Source organism: Oncorhynchus kisutch, linkage group LG1 (genome assembly GCF_002021735.2).
Source record: "Oncorhynchus kisutch isolate 150728-3 linkage group LG1, Okis_V2, whole genome shotgun sequence".
NCBI lineage: Eukaryota > Metazoa > Chordata > Actinopteri > Salmoniformes > Salmonidae > Oncorhynchus > Oncorhynchus kisutch.
In genome coordinates this window covers 60,066,072-60,090,436 of record NC_034174.2, presented here as the reverse complement: position 1 = coordinate 60,090,436, position 24,365 = coordinate 60,066,072, and the positions used below count along the sequence as shown (strand labels likewise).

Below are 24,365 nucleotides of genomic sequence, written 5' to 3'. Positions count from 1 at the left end.
GTGTGGTTTCGCTGTAGTTCATTGAAAAATGTATTTGTGTGTAAGTCAAAAGCGCGCGCGCGCACACATCATGCCCCCCTCCCCCGTGGGTGTGCGTTTGAAAGAGCCTTTATGCATCCAGAGCAATGAGGAATGAATCACTTTCTTTGTACAACACATGGCTTTGATAGTTTTTTTTCTTTCTCCATACACACAAAAATATTATTTCTCTCAAATTTTATGCACAAATTTGTTTACATCTTTGTTAGTGAACATGTCTCCTTTGCCAAGATAATCCATCCACCTGACAGGTGTGGCATATCAAAATGCTGATTAAGGTGCACCTTGTGCTGGGGACAATAAAATGGCACTTAAAATGTGTAGTTTTGTCACAACACAATACCACAAATGTCTCAAGTTTTGAGGGAGAATGCAATTGGCATGTTGACCTCAGGACTGTCCACCAGAGCTGTTGTCAGATAATTACATGTTCGGCATCCCGAGTGGCGCAGTAGTCGAAGGCACTGCATCGCAGTGCTAGGTGTGCCACGAGAGATTCTGGGTTCTAGTCCAGGCTCTGTCGCTGCCGCCCGCGACCGGGAGACCCATGGGGAGGCACACAATTGGCCCAGCGTCGTCCGGGTTAGGGGAGGGTTTGGCCAGCAGAGATGTCCTTGTCCCATCGTGCACTAGCGACTCTTGTGGCGAGCAGGGTGCAGTGCACGCTGACACGTCGCCAGTTGCACAGTGTTTCCTCTGACACATTGGTGCGTCAGTGGTGACATTGGTGTGTCAGGAATCAGTGTGGCTTGGTTGGATTGTGTTTCGGAGGACGTACGGCCCTCGACCTTCGCCTCTCCCCAGTTCGTATGGGAGTTGCAGCGATGAGACAAGACTGTACCTACCAATTGGATACCACGAAATTGGGGAGAAAACAGGGTAAAATAAATAAAGATTATTGAATTTTCATTTCTCTACCATAAGCCACCCCCAACGTCGTTTTAGAGAATTTGGCAGTACATCCAACCGGCCTCACATCCACAGACCTCGTGTAACCACGTCAGCCCAGGACCTCCACATACGGCTTCTTCACCTGCGGGAGTATTTCTGTTGTAAAAACTCATTTTGATTGGCTGGGCATGGCTCCCCAGTGGGTGGACCTATGCCCTACAGGGCCCAACCATGGCTGCATCCCTGCCAAGTCATGTGAAATCCATAGATTAGGGCCTAATGAATTTATTTCAATTGACTGATTTCCTTGTGAACAGTAAATCAGTAAAATCTTTGAAATTGTTTCATGTTGCGTTTGTTTTTGCTCAGTAGATGCACCCTTTTCATCTGTCAGCTAGTATTTGACAGGATGTGTGTTCTCATTGGCTATCCTCACTCATCCACTATTTCTCTCCTCTCTCCTTTTCTCTCCAGTTAAATTGTTTGAAGTCATTGAGACTGAGAAGACACTTTATTTGATAATGGAGTACGCCAGTGGTGGTGAGTATGAACAAAACGATGGATGAATCAAAAAGGACTCTGTTCGCCTCCATGCACAGTATTTTATTGGGCAAGTGATAAAAATATGTTTTGACCAAAATCATATTTTCACGGTTCATTAAGATCACAATTCTCTTTCTTTTGAGACATTCGTATCTTTTGCGGACACCTTTTAAGAATAATTGTACTAGCACAGTGGTAGACATCTCCCAGGTCTTGGAGAGCCGCATTGTGTGCAGGCGTTTTTTTTTCTACACCAGCTAATATTCCAAATTATTATAATTATTCTGGTACAAATTGAAAATTCCAATTTAGCGGATGACTTGAATCAGGTGTGTTAAGAGTTGGGCTGGAACAAAATCCTGCACACCTGAGGCTCTTCAGGACCCGGAGCTGCTGAAGCTTTTTGGTTTGCGATAGAGGTTTCCTTCCTCACTCCAGACCTCTCTCTTTCTCGCTCTGTGTCCCCATCCAGGTGAGGTATTTGACTACTTAGTTGCACATGGAAGGATGAAGGAAAAGGAGGCTCGGGCCAAGTTTCGCCAGGTGAGTTACTGCTAACACACACACATACGGACACTCCCGTATGCTAACACACACTGACACACAGTACAGCGACACGCGTGCGTGCGCACACACTGCTGAAAACTAAAACTGCTGTGTGAAGAGGTGCAGCAATGTCACCAGCCATATCCTCTGTCATCAATCTCCTGTGGGGAGGGAGGAAAGGAGAGAAGGAGAGAGAAAGAGGGAGCGGGGGGGGACCCCTTCCTTCCTTCCCTGACACAGGCACTTGCAGGAGACGGGTCCTTGCTCAGAATAAATAGATGAGCTAATGACCTCCTGGGAACAGACAGCACGTGTATGACTGTGTGTGTATGTTCATGTTCTACAGGAAAAGGGAAATGAGCTACCTAGTCAGTAGTTCAACTGAAATGCGTCTTCCTCTTTTAACGCTACCCCTCTGAATCAGAGAGGTGCGGGGGGGCTTCCTCAATCGACATCCACGTCATCGGCGCCAGCTGGCTATTAGGGTGTGTGTCATGTCAGTGAGTCCTACAGGCGAGGTTGGGCATGTCTCTTACAGTTTGTGTGTATTCTACAAGCCAGGCAGTGTGCGAGTTGATAACATCTCAGTAAAGTGTGTGTGCGTGCGCGAGCATATGTGTGCTGGTGTGTGCTCAATGACATTCCCATATCTGTTACTCAGCGCGAACAGACCTCATGCTGATTCACCAAGCAGAAATACAGTACATTAGAAATACTTTATTACTCCCCTAGTGCACTTCTGTCTGTCAACCCACACTGGCCTCTAGTGGTGGTGTTTTGGCATCGCAGCATCCGTGCGTGACTAAGTGAAAATTTGACCTTAGTGGAAGCTAGGATTTCCCCTCAAGTATGTAAGGTTGGTCAATGGCCCCATCTAGAAACGGGTCCTAGGACTTTCCCCTAGATTCTAGTGGTAGCCCTTAAGCATAGCACTATCCGTTATGAAGTGTCTCTCCCAAGTATAAAAGGTTTGTGTTGGTCAATGGCCCTGTCCAGAAACAACCCCTAGCCCCTATCCACTACCCACCTCGGCACATGTGTAGATCTGAAGCGATTGGATACATTTAAGGAACATGGCAAAAAAAGTATTGAGCGCAAGATCAATCTATTACTATATTGCTGACACCTATCCAGTCCTTTCAGATCTACCTAGGGTGCAAAAGTCTAACCTTACTCAAATACCTTTTTCTTTGGTAACCAGACGTCCACAATTTCCGGGACAGTCCCCGATTCCAGGGACAGGCCACCAGCTAGTCCCTGATTTAGCTCTCAAAGAAAAAAGCAACTCTGAAGTTAAAAGGATATTTAAATAATCAAACTCTGTATCCAATCAGATTTTCATGTAAAAATGCGGTCTTTCACTGTACCCAGCTCGTTTTCTTCTGCGGCTTTGGCACGGGCCTTTTATGGGATTATTTTATCAGTGATAACCAACATTGTAACCACTGCATGAACGACCATGCCCATGACCAGAAAGGGCCTCCAACAGCATAGTTGCCAAACTTGGGTGATTAAAAAACAAAACAAGATAGGCTACGATTACTGTATAGGGGTAATCCATTTTTCGCTCAGATAAAATCTGGTCACCTTAGCTAACAGATCAGTGCCTATATTAAGTGTCTCAGAATTGGACTGCTGATCTAGGATCTGCTTTTTTAGATAATAATGAGACAATAAGGACGAAGGGGACCTTATTTTACCTTTATTTAACTAGGCAAGTCGGTTAAGAACAAATTCTTATTTTCAATGACGGCCTAGTGGGTTAGTTAACTGCCTTGTTCAGGGGCAGAACAACAGATTTGTACCTTGTCAGGGATTTGAACTTGCAACCTTTCAGTTACTAGTCCAACACTCTAACCACTAGGCTACGCTGCTGCTGGATATACCTCATGAATACGCCCCTGGGAAATGTGTGGTGTCCACTTCATTTTAATGTTGTCCTATCCAGTCCTGTCAGAATTGATGATTAGCGTTTGCATACCTCGAGGGAGGAAGGATGAGTTATCTATGTGGCATTCAAACAGAGTACCCTATCTCTAGGACTGAGGAGAGATTTAATTAGCCTTATTGCTAGGAGGCTAACGCAATCCAACCTCTGCTGGGAATGGGGACTAATTAATTTGTAGCATAGCTTAGCGGCTAATGCGGACTAACTGTAGATATTCATTAGCCGTCAGTAGAGCGATTAGCGTAGCAGCTAAATCTACCATTGAGATTTGTTAGCTTAGCTTGGTAATTTGTTGATTAGTTAAATCCGGTGTATTAATGCTGGGATAGAACAAAAATGTACACCCTGAGGGTCCCTCTACAACTGAATTTTCTCTCTCTCTTTCAGATTGTCTCTGCAGTGCAGTATTGCCATCAGAAGAGGATCGTCCACCGGGATCTCAAGGTGAAAACCAATACCATACATGCTGCTGTAGCATTGAAACTTTGATCCATCAAGGGTCACACACACATTGTCTGTCTGTGACTCACTGTCTGAGTGTATGTCTGAGTAGACATCGATCGACAGATTGAGAGACAGACTCTGACTCTGTCTTTCGATCAATGTATATCCGTCTGTCTTTCTGTCTTGACTGCTGTATCTCTCATATACACAGTTACTCACCCCCCTCTCCCGATTTCCCATCAGGCTGAGAACCTACTCCTGGACGCAGACATGAACATCAAGATTGCAGACTTCGGCTTTAGCAACGAGTTTACCCTGGGCAGTAAGCTGGACACGTTCTGCGGCTCACCGCCCTACGCCGCCCCGGAGCTGTTCCAGGGGAAGAAGTATGATGGGCCCGAGGTGGACGTCTGGAGCCTGGGGGTCATACTGTACACGCTTGTCAGCGGTTCACTGCCCTTTGACGGACAGAATCTGAAGGTGTGTTTGGTGAGGGGTGGTTGTGTGTATGTTTTGGGATTTTGGGGGAATTTCTGTATGGGGCTTATGGGTCATGCTATTATAGAAGCGACGATAGTCACGTGTATTTGTTGAAGCTCAGTGTTAAATTCAAATCTCCATATCATCATATCAAAGCCAATATGACACCAATCTCAATAAACATTATTAAATCAACATTATTGGAGGTACACTTAACCCCCCCCTCATAAAGTGACCATGAATTTACAAATGCCAGATTGACTGAGTTTGTGGGTGCAAAGGTTTTTACTAGATGTATAATTTATCGCTCTCACGTGCACATTTCCATCCGTTAAGGAACAACGATGTGCTACCTTTTTGTAGCATTTCTGACAATGTTAACATGTTTTTTTGCAGAAGCTCAGTTCGAACACCGGGTCGGTTGCCCGGAAACAATACAGCTGCTTGCACCATACTGCCAGTCATAAGAAGTGTATGCGAACAAACCTATGCTACTGTATATACAGTGGGGTGAACAAGTATTTGATACACAGATTTTTCAAGTAATTAATTTGCATTTTATTGCATGACATAAGTGTTTGATACATCAGAAAAGCAGACCTTAATATTTGGTACAGAAACCTTTGTTTGCAATTACAGAGATCATACCTTTTCTGTAGTTCTTGAGCAGGTTTGCACACACTGCAGCAGGTATTTTGGCCCACTCCTCCATACAGACCTTCTCCAGATCCTGGGCAATACGGACTTTCAGCTCCCTCCAAAGATTTTCTATTGGCTAGGCCACTCCAGGACCTTGAAATGCTTCTTACGGAGCCACTCCTTAGTTGCTCTGGCTGTGTGTTTCGGGTCGTTGTCATGCTGGAAAACCCAGCCACGACCCATCTTCAATGCTCTTACTGAGGGAAGGAGGTTGTTGGCCAGGATCTTGCGATACATGGCCCCATCCATCCTCCCCTCAATACGGTGCAGCCGTCCTGTCCCCTTTGCAGAAAAGCATCCCCAAAGAATGAAGTTTCCACCTCCATGCTTCACGGATGGGATGGTGTTCTTGGGGTTGTACTCATCCTTCTTCTTCCTCCAAACACGGCGAGTGGAGTTTAGACCAAAAAGCTATATTTTTGCCTCATCAGACCACATGACCTTCTCCCATTCCTCCTCTGGATCATCCAGATGGTCATTGGTAGACTTCTGTCGCTGTACATTTCAAAAGTGCAAAACAAATTATTATATTGACTTTTCTACCTGTAAAAAGTTTTTGAACACCTACTTATTCATGGGTTTTTCTTTATTGAAAAATGTATCCCTATTGTAAAGGTGTATTTTTCTTGCGCGACCATCTTCATTGCAAAGAGAAATACAAGAACAAACAACTTTAAGCCACACATTATTTTGACAGAGGTAATGAACATAGCTGCTGTAGTAGGTCATTGCTCAGCACAGGAATTTATAAAACACAACCATGTTTGAAACACAAGTTGTTCTGAGCTTATGTCAATGTTACACAGGTAAGCTAACAGTAACAAAAATCAGGAATTCAGACTGACTATCTATCTAAGATACTGTGTCCAGCACACCACCACATGTTATGTTGGGCACCAACTGACCAAAAAAGGATGGTATTATGATAAATATATTAAAAAATACCTGTTTTGCTGAAATATTTAAGGAACTACAGGCATGCACCACATTACTACAAGACAAAACATCTCAATCAAGCCTGATGGTCTTGTAAGTATGAAAGAGAAGCTTGTTTTCATTATAATAATAAAAACATGAAAAGGTAGCGTAATAGGATAGGATGTCCTACTGTGGTGTGTGAAGAATCCAATACTTTACCTTGCATGCATTACAAATCACATTATTGTGGAAGCACCTCTAAGAGTGTGAATTAGGCTGCTTGAGAAGGTTTGAATCGTAAGCAACCTGCCTACACATAGTTTGAACTACAATACCAACATAGGTACTGTAGTAGGTCAAAGCTGTGTGCTTGAAAACCTTGGTAGAGCATGGGTGGAATAGGCATTCTGGTGCTCATGTGAATTTCCTTTTTCGGCTTCAGACCAATGCTTATTCTCACTTAACTTTGATAGGCCTACATGCTTGAAGAACGTGTGTATGTGGTGGGGCATGGGATGGATGTATGGAACAGATGTAAAGAGAAAGCGAGAGGGATGGTATGCTGGAGGTCGTGCTTTATGCTGATCAGCAGATCCCTGCCCTTTGATTCTCCCAAGGGGAGGCGTGTGCACGTGTGTGGAGCCACTTATTTCCAATGTAGGACACATCAGTCTCCTTCAGTTGCTACCATTGTTGAATTCTGCGGTGTCAGTTGTTCCACAGTTCTCATTGCTAAATAGTTTTTGGTTACACTTGAAGTTACATCGGCCTTATACAGTACTGCAAAACAAAACACTGTTATTGGTAACACTATTTGACATGCTCCAATGACATATTTTACATTTTCCTGACAAATTGTGTTGAGGGGTAAAGTCTCTTCCTTTGGCCAAAAAGTCTCATCCCCTGTTATTGTTGTTAATTGTTCTGTGTAGGAGCTGAGAGAGAATGCTAAGAGGGAGGTATTGTACTCCTTCGTACATGTCTAGAGATTGACCCCTAACCCCAAACCTCTACTCTCTATCTCCCTCCATAGGAGCTGAGAGAACGTGTGCTGAGAGGGAAGTATCGTATTCCTTTCTACATGTCTACAGACTGTGAAAACCTGCTGAAGAAACTGTTGGTGCTCAACCCTGGCAAACGGAGCAGTCTGGAGGTAAGCGAGGGACACACACACACACACACTGACACATGCACAGATGTACGGTCACACACACATGCACGGAAAAACACTTATAGACTCAAACACATACCACATGTGCGTGCTCATACAGACATGTAGATAAAGAAATCTCTTGTTCGCGTCTACAGCTTGCCTTCATGAAACTAAAGAAGACGCGTTAAACCAATGGCTTCTAGTCGCTGAAACACTGTGTTTTTCCGAGGTTTTTTTCTTTTTCTACATCTTACTAAATCCAACTTGAGTGTATAGATGTACGAAGTCTCGTGATTTTCACTATGCTGAATCTGTTTCGTCCTCTCTGTCTATCTTTCTGTCTCTGTTTGTCCATTGGTCCATCTAACCGTCTGTTTCCCCCTCAGCAAATCATGAGAGACCGCTGGATGAACGTGGGCCATGAGGAGGAGGAGCTGAAGCCCCATCAGGAACCGGAACCCGACTGGAACGACACCAAACGGATAGGTCAGTCACATACGCCCAATGTTGTAATCGTCTGATTGGACACTCTCCCTTCCTCACTTATGGGCTGTTTTGTAACAAGCTGTATTTTGTGAAAAAGATCACTTCCATGCCACAAAATAAATAACTAAAATACAATAACGTTATTATTCTAAAGGGAACTTCAGGTGTGACATTCGAATTAGACGACAAATTATGTCAGTACCCTTTTCATGTCATTCATAGTGTGTTATGTTCCCTCCTCTCCCTACAGAACTGATGATAACCATGGGCTTCCCCAAAGAGGACATCACAGATGCGTTAACGGGACAGAAGTACGACGAGACCATGGCCACTTACCTCCTTTTGGGCAGGAAACCAGCCGAGGTGAGACATTCGCTATAGCCACACTAATGACAGACTTCACAAACAATATGTATCCTATGGATACACACATTAAAGACGTATTCCTTTATTTGAAAATCACAAAACGGCAGCCCCCACTTGGTTTGCTATGAAGCTGAGATAAGGGGTATCCACTTTAAAATTCTTATTGGGATTTATGGATTAAGGACTGACAGTCTGAGGTCAAAATGACTATACTTTAGAAACTTCCTGCTTACAGACATCAACAAAATTCTGATCTGCCAAGACTGCCATCATTTCCTCTTCCCAATTTACACCCTCCCTTGAAGCATGGGAAGAGCCAATAGTGGCGATTTTGGTAGGTTTGAATTTTCTTGTTGATTTCTATAAGCAGGAACTCGCCACACGGCTGTCATATTGCAGTCTACCTTCAAGTCTACATGACCACCACCGTTATAATGTGTGCAATGACTCCCCCCCCCCCCCCCCCCCCATTGGACAGTTTGAGGGGAGCGAGTCGCTGTCCAATAGCAACCTGTGTCAAAGGTCACGGCCCAGCAGCGAGGCCAACAACAGTTCCAGCCAATCGCCAGCCCACTCCAAGGTCACACGCAGCATATCGGCCAACCAGAAGCAGCGGCGCTTCAGTGACCATGGTAAGGACAACATTGTCGACCATCTTGAATCTCAAACAAGATTTTAGTTTTATCACCATTATTACAGAAAATATGATTATTATATCATGGAAAATAGTAGCTTAAAGAGTTCTGGATTTTGGCATTTTTATGTCTCTGTCCAGTATAAAGGAAGTTGGAGGTAGTTTTGCGAGCCAATGCTAACTAGCATAAGCGCAATGAATGGAAGTCTACAGCAGGGCTCTGTCCAACCATGTTCCTGGAGCGCTACCGTACTGTAGGTTTTCACTCCAACTCTAATGTAGCGCACCTTACAGTGCCTTCAGAAAGTATTCACACCCCTGGACTTTTTCCATATTTGGTTGTTACAGCCTGAATTTAAAATGTGTTAAGTTGAAATTGTGTGTCACTAGCATTGAAGTTATTAATTACACTTTGGATGGCGTATCAATACACCCAGTCACTACAAACATACAGGCGTCCTTCCTAACTCCGTTGCCGGGGAGGAAGGAAGCCGCTCAGGGATTTCACCATGAGGCCAATGGTAACTTTTTTTAAACGGTTACAAAGCTTAATGGTTATGATTGGTGAAAACTGAGGATGGATCAACAACATTGTAGTTACTCCACAATACTAGCCTAAATTAGAGTGAAAAGAAGGAAGCCTCAACAGAATAAAAATATTCCAAAACATGCATCCTGTTTTCAGTAAGGCACTAAAATAAAACTGCAAGAAATGTGGCAAAGAAATTAACTTTGTCCTGAATGCAAAGTGTTATGTTTGGGGCAAACGCATCAATGAGTACCCTTCTTCATATTTTCAAGCATGGTGGTGGCTGCATCATGTTATGGGTATGCTTGTCATCTGCAAGAACTAGGGAGTTTTTTAGGATAAAAAGAAGTGGAATAGAAACGGAATGGAGCTAAGCACAGGCAAAGTCCAAGAGGAAAACCTTCTTGTCTGCTTTCCAACAGATACTGGGAGACAAATTCACCTTTCAGCAGGACAATAACCTTAAACACAAGGATAGATATACACAGGAGTTGCTTACCAAGACTGACATTGAACGTTCCTGAGTGGCCAAGTTACAGTTTTGACTTAAATCCGCTTGAAGATCTATGGCAAGACTTGAAAATGGCTGTCTAGCAATGATCAACAACCAACTTGACAGAGCTAGAAGGATGTTAAAAATAATAATGGGCAAATATTGTACAATCCTGGTGTGAAAAGCTATTAGAAACTTACCCAGAAAGACTCACAGCTGTAATCACTGCCAAAGGTTACTCTAAGATGTATTGACTAAGAGGTGTGAATACTTATGTAAATCAGATGTTAATGTATTTCATTTTCAATCTATTTGCAAACATTTCTAAAAACATGTGTTCACTTTGTCATTATGGGGTATTGCGTATAGATGGGCGAGGGGGGGAATCAATTTAATCCATTAAAAATGTTGGCTGTAACACAAGATGTGGAATAGGTCAAGGGGTATGAAAACTTTCTGAAGGCGCTGTAATTGGCTGGTTGATAAGCTGAAATCAGGTTAGTTACAACTGGGATTGGATTAAAAACCTACAGGAGGGTAGCTCTCCAGGAACAGGGTTGCAAAGCCCTTGTCTATAGTATAAGTACCACAGTATAAGTCATAATAACCATAAAACCTAGAGGTCAAACAAGGAAATGGTTCCATTCTCTTTTTCCCATGGAGTATTTTAGGAACACTTAAAATGAGGGTTGTGTTTTCGTGTAGGCGTAATATTTTGATAACAGTGTAAATCTCTCTAGGACAAGGTGGCATTTATCAATATATATCCCCCCCCCCCCCCCCCCCCCCACAAAAAAAAAAACATATAATTCTAATTAGCTGCTAATGTGGTTATCATAAAGAACTACAAATGCCATGATGATCTGAACGAGACTACCAAATCGAGGCAAAGGTAAGATTCTATGGATTAACTATCTGTTAGCTAAATTTAGTGATGAATACATTTGCCACGTTTCTTTAAATGTGCAATTCTGTGAAATGTCTTGTGCAAGTTGAAATTGTCACTACCTGTTAGCAAAGGTGTCAGCTAGAGATGACATGCAGGAATTTGTAGTATTTTTGAATCTGAGAGTAAATAGAATATATTGACAAGTCACCTTGTATGAGAGTGATTTACATAGTTATCAAAACGTCACGCCAGGGTAAGCCTACACGAAACAGCCCTTATTTTATGTGTTTCTAAAATTCCCTATGATAAAAATGAATGGTGGAAAAACGATTGGAACCCTTTCCCAGTTTGACCGCTAGGTTTTATGGGTATTATGACACCTCCACTGTGGGGCTCTAAAGACTTCCAGTCATTTTGCTAACGCTAGTTAACAATTGCGCTGATGGTAGGCAACTTCCTTCAACCTGAACGAGTTCAACGGACTCTGGGGAAGTAGAGAGTACTTCATTGCCAAAATTGTGAAATATCCCTTTAAGTTGAACTGATTAGCCTAAGGAAGTTCCCTTTACATTTGAACTGTGTGTAAGCAGAGCTTTCTTTACATGTTGCCTACTATAGTACATCCAATGGAAATGTTTAATAAATGAAGACCAGTAGAAATTTTAGGGGAATACCATTCAAGCCAGTCAATAAAAAATACAAATGTAGTTTCAACTGTTCAACTGTCATTATTATATTAATGTTCTTTATTGACTGAAGTTAAATGGTATTTGCCCTAACTCTGCGGAATCCACAATGGGACTCCCATGTTAAATAAAGAATAACAAAGTCCGTACTAATCATGTCATTGCTCTGTGGCTCCTCAGTGGCGCCCTCTATCCCCCCGTCTATGTCTTACACCAAGCGGGCGCAGGCCAACAGCGTGGAGAGCGACAAGGGCGATGCCGCCCACAAGCTTGGCACGGCCGGTTCCAAGGCCGACGTACCCACCTCGCCGCTGGTGGCACAGGAGAGGAAGAAGTCATCCACCGCCTCAGGGGTGAGGGGTCAAAGTGTTATACAAGATATATTTTATAATATTCAGGGGGCTAAGGTTTCAGCAGTTTCTTCCTCCAAGTAAGCAGGGGATGATGGGCACAAAGTAGTTTTCTATCCCAAAATGTACTGGAAAGTTGGTCATTCCCAAAGTAACTTAGAACCCATCAGACTAAACTGTCGTAACCAGTCACAAGACGCTTCGCTTCTATTATGGTTTTTATTTTGTGGGACTGTCAGAACAGAAATAGTTTGTATTGTGAAATAAGTTATTGAAGGCTGTGTGTGTGTGTGAACCCCAGAACAGTAACGCTATGACCAGGAGGAACACGTATGTGTGTGAGCGGTCGAGCACAGATCACTACACGGCGATTCCCAATGGCAAGGACAGCAGGTGAGGAGGGTGATAGGTATCCAATGCTGCTGCCATGGCAACTTTGTTTGCTGTTGATAATTTGATTGCTTCTGATAATGTTTACCTGCCTATGTAACTACAAAGTAAATACATAGGCCTTGGAGTGTGACTAGAACTGACTCTCTCCCTGATCTTTTCCCCTCTCTACCCCTCTATCCCGCTTTCCTTTCCTTGTATTCTTCCTCCTGTGACCCTTCTCTTGTCCTCTCTCTACCCCTTTATCTTTCACCTTATTTCTCTTCCCCCACCCTCCCCGTTCACTCGATCTTCCCGTCTCGATCTCTCACCATCCTTTTCACACTCTCGCTTTCTGTCTCTCTCTCTCTCTCTCTGTCTCTCTGTCTCTCTGTCTCTCTGTCTCTCAGTCTGACTGAGATGTCAGGCTCGGCCAGTGGCTCCTCACCATCGCCAGGGGCAACCTCAGCTGTCCCTTCCACTCGTCCGCGTCACGTCAAGTCCATGTCGGCATCGGGCCACCCTATCAAGTCCCCACTGCCTCCGATAGACGACAACGCGGAGTACAAGGGGTGAGCTAGGGGGCTAGAGAGAGCGAGAGGGGGCTGAAGTCCCAAGTAGGAAGGGGCCCAAGTTATATGAATTGCTAAACACTAGCCTATACCCCCCGATCTAAATGAAGTACCTACGGGTAGGAGTTGAGCGAGGGTATCAGATAATGGAGGGTTGAGGAACTGGGAGAAATGACTTGTTATAATGTCCATGTTTTTTCATTGCCCTATGATACTACACTGCTCAAAAAAATAAAGGGAACACTTAAACAACACAATGTAACTCCAAGTCAATCACACTTCTGTGAAATCAAACTGTCCACTTAGGAAGCAACACTGATTGACATTAAATTCCACATGCTGTTGTGCAAATGGAATAAACAACAGGTGGAAATTATAGGCAATTAGCAAGACACCGCCAATAAAGGAGTGGTTCTGCAGGTGGGGACCACAGACCACTTCTCAGTTCCTATGCTTCCTGGCTGATGTTTTGGTCACTTTTGAATGCTGGCTGTGCTTTCACTCTAGTGGTAGCATGAGACGGAGTCTACAACCCACACAAGTGGCTCAGGTAGTGCAGCTCATCCAGGATGGGACATCAATGCTGTGACAAGAAGGTTTGCTGTGTCTGTCAGCGTAGTGTCCAGAGCATGGAGGCGCTACCAGGAGACAGGCCAGTACATCAGGAGACGTGGAGGAAGCCGTAGGAGGGCAACAACCCAGCAGCAGGACCGCTACCTCCGCCTTTGTGCAAGGAGGAGCAGGAGGAGCACTGCCAGAGCCCTGCAAAATGACCTCCAGCAGGCCACAAATGTGCATGTGTCTGCTCAAACGGTCTCCATGAGGGTGGTATGAGGGCCCGACGTCCACAGGTGGGGGTTGTGCTTATAGCCCAACACCGTGCAGGACGTTTTTCATTTGCCAGAGAACACCAAGATTGGCAAATTCGCCACTGGCGCCCTGTGCTCTTCACAGATGAAAGCAGGTTCACAGACTGTCCAGGAGTTGGCGGATGCTTTAGTCCAGGTCTGGACTGAAATCCCTCAGGAGACCATCCACCACCTCATCAGGAACATGCCCAGGCGTTGTAGGGAGGTCATACAGGCACGTGGAGGCCACACACACTACTGAGCCTCATTTGGACTTGTTTTAAGGACATTACATCAAAGTTGGATCAGCCTGTAGTTTGGTTTTCCACTTTAATTTTGAGTGTGACTCCAAATCCAGACCTCCATGGATTGATAAATTAGATTTCCATTGATAATTTTTGTGTGAATTTGTTGTCAGCACATTCAACGATGTAAAGAAAAAAGTATTTAATAAGAATATTTCATTAATTCAGATCTAGGATGTGTTATTTTAGTGTTCCCTTTATTTTTTTGAGCAGTGTATTTCCTAAAAGTGAGAGATGTAACTTTATTTGTATACTGTTCTATTACTACCAATGTATTTATGTTAGGTGATATTTCTTATCGGTATTTCTTGCCTCTCACTCTACCTTCGTAGCCCCCCCACGGCCTCGCCGTCGGCGCACAGCATCAGCAGCAGCACGGCCGCCACGCCGCCCGACCGCACGCGCTTCCCCCGCGGCTCCTCTAGCCGCTCCACCTTCCACGGTGCCCAACTTCGCGACCGTCGCTCGGCCACCTACAACGGTCCACCCGCCTCTCCCACGCTCTCCCATGACACGGGGGCTCTGTCCCAGGCGCGCAGGGGCACCTCCACGGGCATCATCAGCAAGATCACCTCCAAGTTTGTCCGCAGGTTAGTGGAAATGGACGGAAATGCACCATCCGATGTGTTTGCCAGACCTGGGATAAATAGACAAGTAGCCTACCTTCAAGTATTTTAGGTGCGCTTGATTTATCCTTTATTCTATAGGTTCTATTGTACCGGGCGGATCTCCATTATTTAAAGGTATCTGACAATGTATTTGACCCAGGTCTGATATTAACAATATTACATTGCAGGACTAGTGTCAATTCCATTTCAATTCAGCATGTAAACGGCAATTACAATTTAGTTCCTGAATTGACTTTATTGAAATGGAATTGACCCCAACTTGCTACACATCATGTATCATGTTTCCCTTCCTTAGGGCCATATTTACCCAGCCTTTGCATCTGATATTGAAAGTAACAGCTGCACATTTTGTACTAGCCAGTATATCTAGTTATTTAGTAGGGTACTGTGTAAGGTACAAGGCTGCTTTGGGTGAGTGTGGAGAGAGATAATAGAGAAAGTGCGATTGGGTTCCTCTTTCTCTCTCATTCCTGCGTCAGCAGGGGACACCACTGCGAAGGGTAAAGTTGACCTTAGACACTGATCTTGGGTCAGTTTAGCATTTTCCCCACTAATGGTTAAGATAAGGATTGAGGAAGAGAAAGCTGATCATAGATCTGTACCTAGGGTAAACTTCACCCCGGAGCGCCAGTCCCTATTCCCCTAGGTGAGCCTGCGGTGACCAGGATCTGCTCTGAGAGAGACGTGGGCTGCCTACAGATACACTTGCAGGACCACACGCAAAGGCACAGACACGCATATAGAAATGCATGCAGTCTCTCTTTCTTATGCACACACACACACACAGAGAGTGCGGTGTCTGCAGTATCTGTGACCGTGCTGCAGTCAGTCAAGGGCACTGGGTAAAACGAGCCTGTTTTTATCAGCAGCCAGGGGCTCCACCCTTCGGGCATGACAAACTAACCTGTCACTGAACGGTTCTATACACTCATCATATGTTGCTGTAGCAATCAATGCATGTGTATTTTTTTTATGAAGACATTTTAAGATATTGTAGAGTGTAGTAGGTATGAACTGGTTGGTTCTTAGTGCCTTCAATCAGCCCATAGTGAATTTAGGGGTCTTGCTGTAAGCATATGTAGCACCATGTGTATTTAAGCACATAATTTCTTAATGCAAAATTGGGATCGACTTTGCTGACATAGTGGATCCATCACCATTAGATTTGAACATTTCTGCCACATTACGAGAAAGTCATTGAACAACATTTCCCACAACGTCCTTTTATGTCTCCCTATTTCCATCCATAGCTACACTCAAAGAAAATAACCAATTTCTTTTTAAATTGCTTCTTTCATTGTTTTTGTTTTTTATATAGAACTATGTCTTTCAGGGCTGGCCGGAGGTAGGAGCGCACAGAATGGTTACCATGTCTACACCCACCACACCCTCTCTTCCTCGCAATCCAAGCCCTCTTCAATGACATGCAACCATTCACGCCCTGGTGCCAGGCCCCCCTTCCTTAACTCCTCCCCCTAAACCCTACACCCCCCCCCCCCCCCCCCCCCCCCGCATTATCCACCCCACAATCTGACCCTGCACCACTAACAGACTGAGATTGAGACCCCCAAGAGGCCTTGCCTGTGATGCCTTGGAGTTTGCAGACACCTGCACTCACTTTCCGACTTCTTGTTTCGTTCTTTGGTTTGAGTGTGTTGTGTGTTCTGTAGATGTCTTCTGCCATTCATCTCGCTCTCCGTTCACATGATTTCCACGTTGTGTCATCCTCCGTTTTAGTTAGCTTGCCGATATACGTCATGTTGGCCTTTTTGGCAGTCTCACCAGTTGCCTCCCCAGAACGAGTTGAGCCGCGTGACCGTGTATGTTTGTAGGTTTGACCCCATCCCACCTTCTTCCTTTTCACCTACCCATCGTCTGTGTGTACACTGACAACCCCCTTCCACTGCTCTGTTGAACTCACCTCTGATTGCTTCCCAAAGGGCCACGGTTGAAGGAGAGGCCAGTGGCAGTACAGACCCCCCAAGGTGAGGCATCGGCACGGCCACCCGCAGAAATAGTAACAACAACCTCGAAATAAAAGCATGGCATGTCAATGAGGGTCACTACTAGTCCCAGGATCGAAAGCCAATGTCACTGGTTCATTCTTGTTCCATGTTGTGGAGTATAGTTAGCACTGTGATGGCGGAAGGTGGACTAATTCTAGGTGTGGCTATACGTCTCTCGTCTTAAATTACTAGTTCATTGGTGTTATCGTACCGGTACTTGTTGTGCTGTTCTTTGTTGTTGTGTTATGTGTGTACTTTGTCCCCATGCCCTCAGTCACACAGTGGTGGTGTTTGTGCCTAAGTGGCGTGACCCTGAATACCATGCTCTTGCTAGACCTTGGTGGGCCATTTTGTGTGTTTAAGCTGTCTAGAAGTGTCTGTTCTGAGTGTGTGTTACATGGCGCGCAATCTTTTGAATAACATATATTTGACTGTCATTTCAGTTGTCCGTTTTACAATGGGGTCTCGAACACATGGGTTGTACAAGTTCTGTGTGTTGCCTTTTGCCCTTTGACGCACACTTTATACACTCCGAGTCACATGACTCTTTAAAAAGGAAATGTCAAAAAAAATATTATAATAATTGGGTCAGCACCTCACCAACATTTTTGCTTTTGCGTCTACCTACTTATCTCCTATTCAATTAACACTATTGTCCGTGTTCTGTTCCTCTCCAGGAGCGCATCAGGGGAACCCAAGGAGGACGGTTCCCGGGACTCCAAACCCCGTTCACTGCGCTTCACCTGGAGCATGAAGACCACCTCGTCCATGGAGCCCGGCGACATGATGCGCGAGATCCGGAAGGTCCTGGATGCAAACAACTGCGACTACGAGCAGCGCGAGCGCTTCATGCTCTTCTGCGTGCACGGCGACGCCCGCCAGGACAGCCTGGTCCAATGGGAGATGGAGGTGTGCAAGCTGCCACGCCTCTCACTCAACGGTGTGCGCTTCAAGCGGATCTCAGGCACGTCCATCGCCTTCAAGAATATCGCGTCCAAAGTGGCTAACGAGCTCAAGCTGTGAAAAGTGACTTTTGGGAAGACTAAACGAACTAAAGAGAATTAACATATGACATTGTAAATGGAGGGGGCAGAGGACATAATCCTGGTGTTCCTTGAGTTTGCGGGCGCCCCAAAGTGTCGGGCCCAAGAGAATTTACTGCTATTCGAGGCTACTGCCATATTGCTTGGTTGAAACGACACATAGAGAAAATATACTTCCATTTTCCCTCCCCAAGGCAAACTCCTGTATTCCAAAATTGTTGTTAATAACGAGAGGTGAGAACTGACCATTGCAATAATATGAAAACATTTGTATCAATGGGCCGCAAAATTTCAATTCCATTGCTAAACTACCATTAAAGGGGGTTGGAAGAACAGACTGCAAAGCTACTTTTTCCACATGTACAGTAAAATAGAGAATGTTTTGAGTTGTATTGTTCATAGAGTTGTATAAAACAGGACTCTTCAGCATAATGTCTGCAGGTATTGTATAGTCTTGGGTTTCTGTACAGAAAGTGTGTTTAAATGTGTCATACTGTGTTTCTTTTCTTTTCATTTGGAGTTCTCTTTCCTTCTATTGTTGACATTTGTAGATTGTTTGCCTCCACTGAAGTTTAATGTTTAGGGAAAAGAAAGAAAAAAAAAACATTTTTTATTCTCACAAGGAAAAGAAAAAACAAGCTTCTTTTTTACTTTTCACAGACAATAGGTTCCTTTCCCAATACAGGAGGGATCAAATGACGTGATCTGTGTTGAAAAGCAAAACTCTACACATCCCAAAGCCCTAATCAAATCATTCCTCCTATAATGCACTATTTTGGCCATTCTCACAATCCTCCTTCAAGTAGCGTAGCTGAATGATGACGTTAGCACTGCAGTTTAAAATGTTCTGTTTTATTGCATAGAATTTACATAAGGGATCTTATGTTGTGTCCTTTTATTACCTTTGAGAACCCAAATATACAGCGTAGACTGACAGGACCACACATTTTTCAGTTGCACTCAATTTAAGCCCGCTCTCATAAAGTCCGCTTTATGCAGTCTTGAACACGGTATCGCAAATGTCGCTGGCATTCCACTCGATTAATAATCAAATGCTCTTCTAACAAATATTGGGACAAAGCTACTCATTCAAAACACTATTCATGGACTTTTAGTAGCATAAATGCACCGGCACCATTCTAGGTCAGGAAGTGACATGTTCTGCTTAAAACTGCCCAAAGGTTGAAAGGTTCACGCAAAGTGATGCCCAAGCAGTTTGACCTCACTAGTGACTATATCTCTGTTTCTCTTACTCCCTTCTAAACTGCAGTTAATTGATAGTTACTGTGCGACACCTGTCTGACTTGTTTTGTGCTCAATTTTATTTTCTTGCAAAATATATTGTATTTATTCCACCACATTATGCCTTTTTAATGTGCTGCTTGGTATTTCTGAGGCATTCACCTGTACGAGAAGAAAAATAGTATATAACTAGTTTAACATATGTTTTTATTTTAGGTTTTTCCCCTTTGTAATTAGTGATTGCGATGAGTATGTACAATAACCACTAGTGCTGGTACGTTTCTACTCGTTATTTTGTATGAAAAGTAATGAGGGTCAACTGTGCAATGGTATTCCATGTTGTATTACTGTAAAGATGAGAGCTGGGCCTAGACCGCACCCTTTAACACAACAAAGAGAGTGGAAACAGAATCCAGACATTTTATTTCCTCATTTCAAAAGGCACAATAGAAGGAAAAAAGCAAAGGCGAGTTGTCAACAAAAATAAATCAATGAAAATAAGGTTAAGCTGTGAGCCCTTCTGGAAGCTGAGCGAGACATCTCCACCGCTGACTTTCTGTGGCATTATGGGAGCAGAGTGGGTTGGAGGGGGCTACTGCACGTGGAAGAAAAATGCATATTCCTAATTGTTAACGGTACAACTTCCAGAGAGGATGTCTATTGTGTTGCCTTAGCAGATCAAGTGTAGAGGAGAAGCAGCAAGTGTTAAAGAAATATAAACGATTATGCCTCGCCCCTTTCATCTCCATGAACCCCTCCCCCCACATAAACCCCTCCTACCACAACATACATGCGAGGAAAGCTCGAGTCATCCAGATTCAGTCTCTCGTGCACAATATTAAAGCTTACTTGAAAGGAGTCTCAAGCAAATGTCTGGTGTCATTTGTTCTTTTTTTTTACCAGTATGTACTATTTAATTTTGTCTGCGAAACCATGGCTTCACAGCCAATCAGTTTAGCATAAACTTTGAGTAACATGGAGGAATGATACATCATTGAAAGAGCTTTGTAATTTGTATAGAAACATGTATTGCTCTGTAGATGGTGGGTTATCCTAATGTGTATGGCCGTGCCAAACTTCATACTGAAAGCAAACACAGTTGAAATAATGCAAAAATAGTTTCTTAAGTAAAATAGTTTTTATATACAGCACATAAGCATGAACTTTTGAAAAGTATTTAACTTTTGTATGCAATATTTATGCTATAAGTCTTTGTACCTACAGTTGAAGTCTGAAGTTTACATACACCTTAGCCAAATACATTTAAACTCAGTTTTTTACAATTCCTGACATTTCATCTTAGTATAAATGCTCTGTCTTAGGTCAGTTAGTATCACCACTTTATTTTAAGAATGTGAAATGTCAGAATAATAGTAGAGTGATTTATTTCAGCTTTTATTTATTTCATCACATTCCCAGTGTGTCAGAAGTTTACATACACTCAATTAGTATTTGGCAGCATTGCCTTTAAATGGTTTAACTTGGGTCAAATGTTTCAGGTAGCCACAAGCTTCCCACAATACGTTCGGTGTATTTTGGCCCATTCCGCCTGACAGAGCTGGTGTAACTGAGTCAGGTTTGTAGGCCTGCTTGCTCGCACACACTTTTTCAGTTCTGCCCACAAGTTATCTATGGGATTGAGGTCAGGGCTGTGTGATGGCCACTCCAATACCTTGATGTTCTTGTCCTTAAGCCATTTTGCCACAACTTTGAACTCATTGTCCATTTGGAAGACTCATTTGCAACCAAGCTTTAACTTCCTGACTGATGTCTTGAGATGTTGCTTCAATATATCCACATAATTTTCTTTCCTCGTGATGCCATCTATTTTGTGAAGTGCACCAGTCCCTCCTGCAGCAAAGCACCCCACATAACAATGGTCATTATGGCCAAACAGTTCTATTTTTGTTTCATCAGACCAGAGGACATTTCTCCAAAAAGTACGATCTTTGTCCCCATGTGCAGTCGCAAACCATAGTCAGGCTTTTTTATGGCGGTTTTGGAGCAGTGGCTTCTTCCTTGCTGAACGGCCTTTCATGTTCTGTCGATATAGGACTTGTTTTACAGTGGATATAGATACTTTTGTACCTGTTTTCTCCAGCATCTTCACAAGGTCATTTGCTGTCGTTCTGGGATTGATTTACATGTTTTGCACCCCAGTACGTTCATCTCTAGGAGACAGAATGCGTCTCCTTCCTGAGCGGTATGACGGCTTGGTGGTCCAATGGTGTTTATACTTGCGTACTATTGTTTGTACAGATGAACGTGGCGTTTGGCAATTGCTACCAATGATGAACCAGACTTGTGGAGGTCTACATTTTTTTTCTGAGGTCTTGGCTGATTTCTTTTGATGTTCCCATGATGTAAAGCAAAGAGGCACTGAGTTTGAAGGTAGGCCTTGAAATACATCCACAGGAACACCTCCCAATTGACTCAAATTATGTAAATGTAAATATTAGAAGCCTCTAAAGCCATGACATCATTATTTGGAATTTTCTAAGCTGTTTAAAGACTGTCAACTTAGTGTATGAAAACTTCTGACCCAACGGAATTGTGATACAGTGAATTATAAGTGAAATAATCTGTAAACAATTGTTGGAAAAATGACATGTGTCATGCACAATGTAGATGTCCTAACCGACTTGCCAAAACTATAGTTTGTTAACAAGAAATTTGAGGAGTGGTTGAAAAACTAGTTTTAATGACTCTAACCTAAGTATATGTAAACTTCAACTATTAGAACACATAGTACAATCAACATTAACATAGCTGTTATAATATTGTTGGTTTTAGAAATACTGATGTCATTCGCGCAAAAGCCCCGTACAGTATTATGATAGCACGCTACCAGTCAAACTACTAAAATGTGAAGTTTGTGTTGAATAGGACAGGAGTCCCTTTTCTTCCCATCTTCCTCAGCTTTACTTCAGTAAAGGCACCAGATCATCGATTTTCTCTTCGCCCTCTAACCTCTTCTCCATGCGGATGTGCAGCTTGACATCGTCCACCACTAGCTACGTGAACCCCACCTTGTCCAAGCCAATTGTCTGGGCATTACTGATGTTAAACACCTCACTGCAGTCTAAGGAGTAAGAGGTAAGACTCTTCAGTTAATTTGACCATATTAAAGTACGGTATGCAACAACTTCCTTGTAAATGTGGAGGAAATTATAACAGTATATATTTTTGTATCCTAGTAAAATAAAAATATTTTTTAAGTAACTAGCTTGTCATATATAGATACTATATACACACATTTTATACATACACACATTATACAATATATGACCAAAAGTATGTGGACTGCTCATTGGAAACATTTTATTCCAAAACCATTGGCATTAATATGGAGTTGGTCCCCCCTTTGCTGCTATAAAAGCCACCACTCTCTTGGAAAGGTTTTCCACTAGATGTTGGAACATTGCTGCGGGGACTTGCTTCCAATCACCCACAAAAGCATTTGTGAAGTCGGGCACTGATGTGGGTGATTAGGCCTGGCTCGCAGTCAGCGTTCCAGTTAATCCCAAAGGCGTTCAATGGCCAGGGCTCTGTGCAGGCCAGTAAAGTTCTTCCACACCGATCTCGATAAACCATTTCTGTATGGATCTCACTTTGAGCATGGGGGCATTGTCATGCTGAAACAGGACATGGCTTTCAGAGTCGTCTAGAATGTCATTGTATGCTGTAGCGTTAAGATTTCCCTTCACTGGAACTAAGGGGCCTAGACCGAACCATGAAAAACAGCCCCAGACTATTATTCCTGCTCCACCAAACTTTACAGTTGGCACTATGCATTGGGGCAGGTAGCGTTCTCCTAGCATCCGTCAAACACAGATCCGTCTGTCGGGCTGCCAGATGGTGAAGCGTGATTCAACACTCTAGAGAACGGGTTTCCACTGCTCTAGAGTCCAATGGCGGCAAGCTTTACACCACTCCAGCCGACGTTTGGCATTGTGCATGGTGACCATAGGCTTGTGTGTGGCTGCTTGGCCATGGAAGCACATTTCATGAAGCTCCCGACTAACATTTATTGTGCTGACGTTGCTTGTAGAGGCAGTTTGGAACTCGGTAGTGAGTATCGCAACCGAGGACAGGCGATTTTTACACGCTATGCGCTTCAGCACTGCGGTTCCGTTCTGTGAGCTTGTTTGGCCTACCACTTTGCGGCTGAGCCGTTGTTGCTCCTAGATGTTTCCACTTAACAATAACAGCACTAACAGTTGACCGGGGCAGCTCTAGCAGGGAAGAAATTTGACTAACTGACATGTTGGACAGGTGCCATACTATGACGGTGCCACGTTGAAAGTTATTGAACTCTTTAGTAAGCCCATTCTCCTGGCAATATTTGTCTATGGAGATCGCATGACGGTGTGCCCGATTTTATACACCTGTCAGCAACGGGTGTGGCTGAAATAGCCGAATCCACTAATTAGAAAGGGGTGTCCACATGCTTTTGTATAAATGGTGTATATTACACCTAAAGTTATACTCATCAGAATATCTAGAATGATTCATGACCTATATAAGTTTTTCACCAATGCCAATTGTCAAAATCCTACAATGTGATTTTCTGGATTTGTTTTTCTCATTTCGTCTGTCATAGTTGAAGTGTACCTATGATGAAAATTACAGGCCCCTCTCATCTTTTTAAGTGGGAGAACTTGCACAATTGGTGGCTGACTAAATACTTTTATGCCCCACTGTACATTGGAAGGCCTCTGCGATGTAGGCGTCATCTCGCGTGGTCACCAATCTGAGGTGGTCGTCAATGTTTACCCATACCACCAGGGTCCCGTTTTTACTAAACCTGCAGAGTGGTAATGGTCACAGCAGTATTAAAGTTCAATGGAGTGACAGGGCCAGTCCTTGCATCTAGACCGCTGTCTATGAATGTGAGCGCAGTTCCATATATCCTCGTCCCTCAGCCGTATAATAAAACAAGTGGTGTGCTGCTGTTTTGCTGGAAACATAAAGCTTCAATCTGTCTAGAATGACCATAGTGTAAAGGCACCATCTAACTTTTGGTTGTACTGTTGTGTAAAATGTTTGTAATATTGATTAACTACAGTACCTGGGTCGAGCTACAGAATCAGCTGTGTTCGTTGACACCGTTGTATTTTTTGGTTTTTCGTTATCGTGATTTCAATACTACAGGGTTTATTTAAACAGATATTCACGAGGATTTACTCCTATACTTACAAGAAGAGTGCACTGCTTCACTTCTCCACTACGTTAGTAACGAACTATGTGTTATGCA

The 24,365-nt window shown here is 43.5% G+C and overlaps 1 protein-coding gene across 6 annotated transcripts in view; it reads left to right on the top strand.

Annotated features, from left to right (window-relative positions):
* Positions 1 to 19,973, top strand: part of LOC109890145 (serine/threonine-protein kinase MARK1-like) — a 72,670-nt gene extending 52,697 nt beyond the window's left edge. For 2 of the 6 annotated variants that reach the window (XM_031828492.1, XM_031828495.1), the window contains 15 exons: positions 1,405 to 1,470; positions 1,946 to 2,016; positions 4,355 to 4,411; positions 4,655 to 4,891; positions 7,542 to 7,661; positions 8,048 to 8,147; positions 8,398 to 8,510; positions 8,992 to 9,145; positions 11,925 to 12,097; positions 12,396 to 12,487; positions 12,874 to 13,035; positions 14,521 to 14,778; positions 16,136 to 16,162; positions 16,758 to 16,802; positions 17,501 to 19,973. In XM_031828492.1, coding sequence (XP_031684352.1) covers positions 1,405 to 1,470; positions 1,946 to 2,016; positions 4,355 to 4,411; positions 4,655 to 4,891; positions 7,542 to 7,661; positions 8,048 to 8,147; positions 8,398 to 8,510; positions 8,992 to 9,145; positions 11,925 to 12,097; positions 12,396 to 12,487; positions 12,874 to 13,035; positions 14,521 to 14,778; positions 16,136 to 16,162; positions 16,758 to 16,802; positions 17,501 to 17,846 — 2,021 coding nt within the window. In that variant the 3' untranslated portion in view covers positions 17,847 to 19,973. The remainder of the gene's footprint in view (positions 1 to 1,404; positions 1,471 to 1,945; positions 2,017 to 4,354; positions 4,412 to 4,654; positions 4,892 to 7,541; positions 7,662 to 8,047; positions 8,148 to 8,397; positions 8,511 to 8,991; positions 9,146 to 11,924; positions 12,098 to 12,395; positions 12,488 to 12,873; positions 13,036 to 14,520; positions 14,779 to 16,135; positions 16,163 to 16,757; positions 16,803 to 17,500) is intronic. The other 4 variants (XM_031828496.1, XM_031828501.1, XM_031828506.1 and 1 more) reach the window with 2 other exon arrangements.
* Positions 19,974 to 24,365: the final 4,392 nt, after the last annotated feature.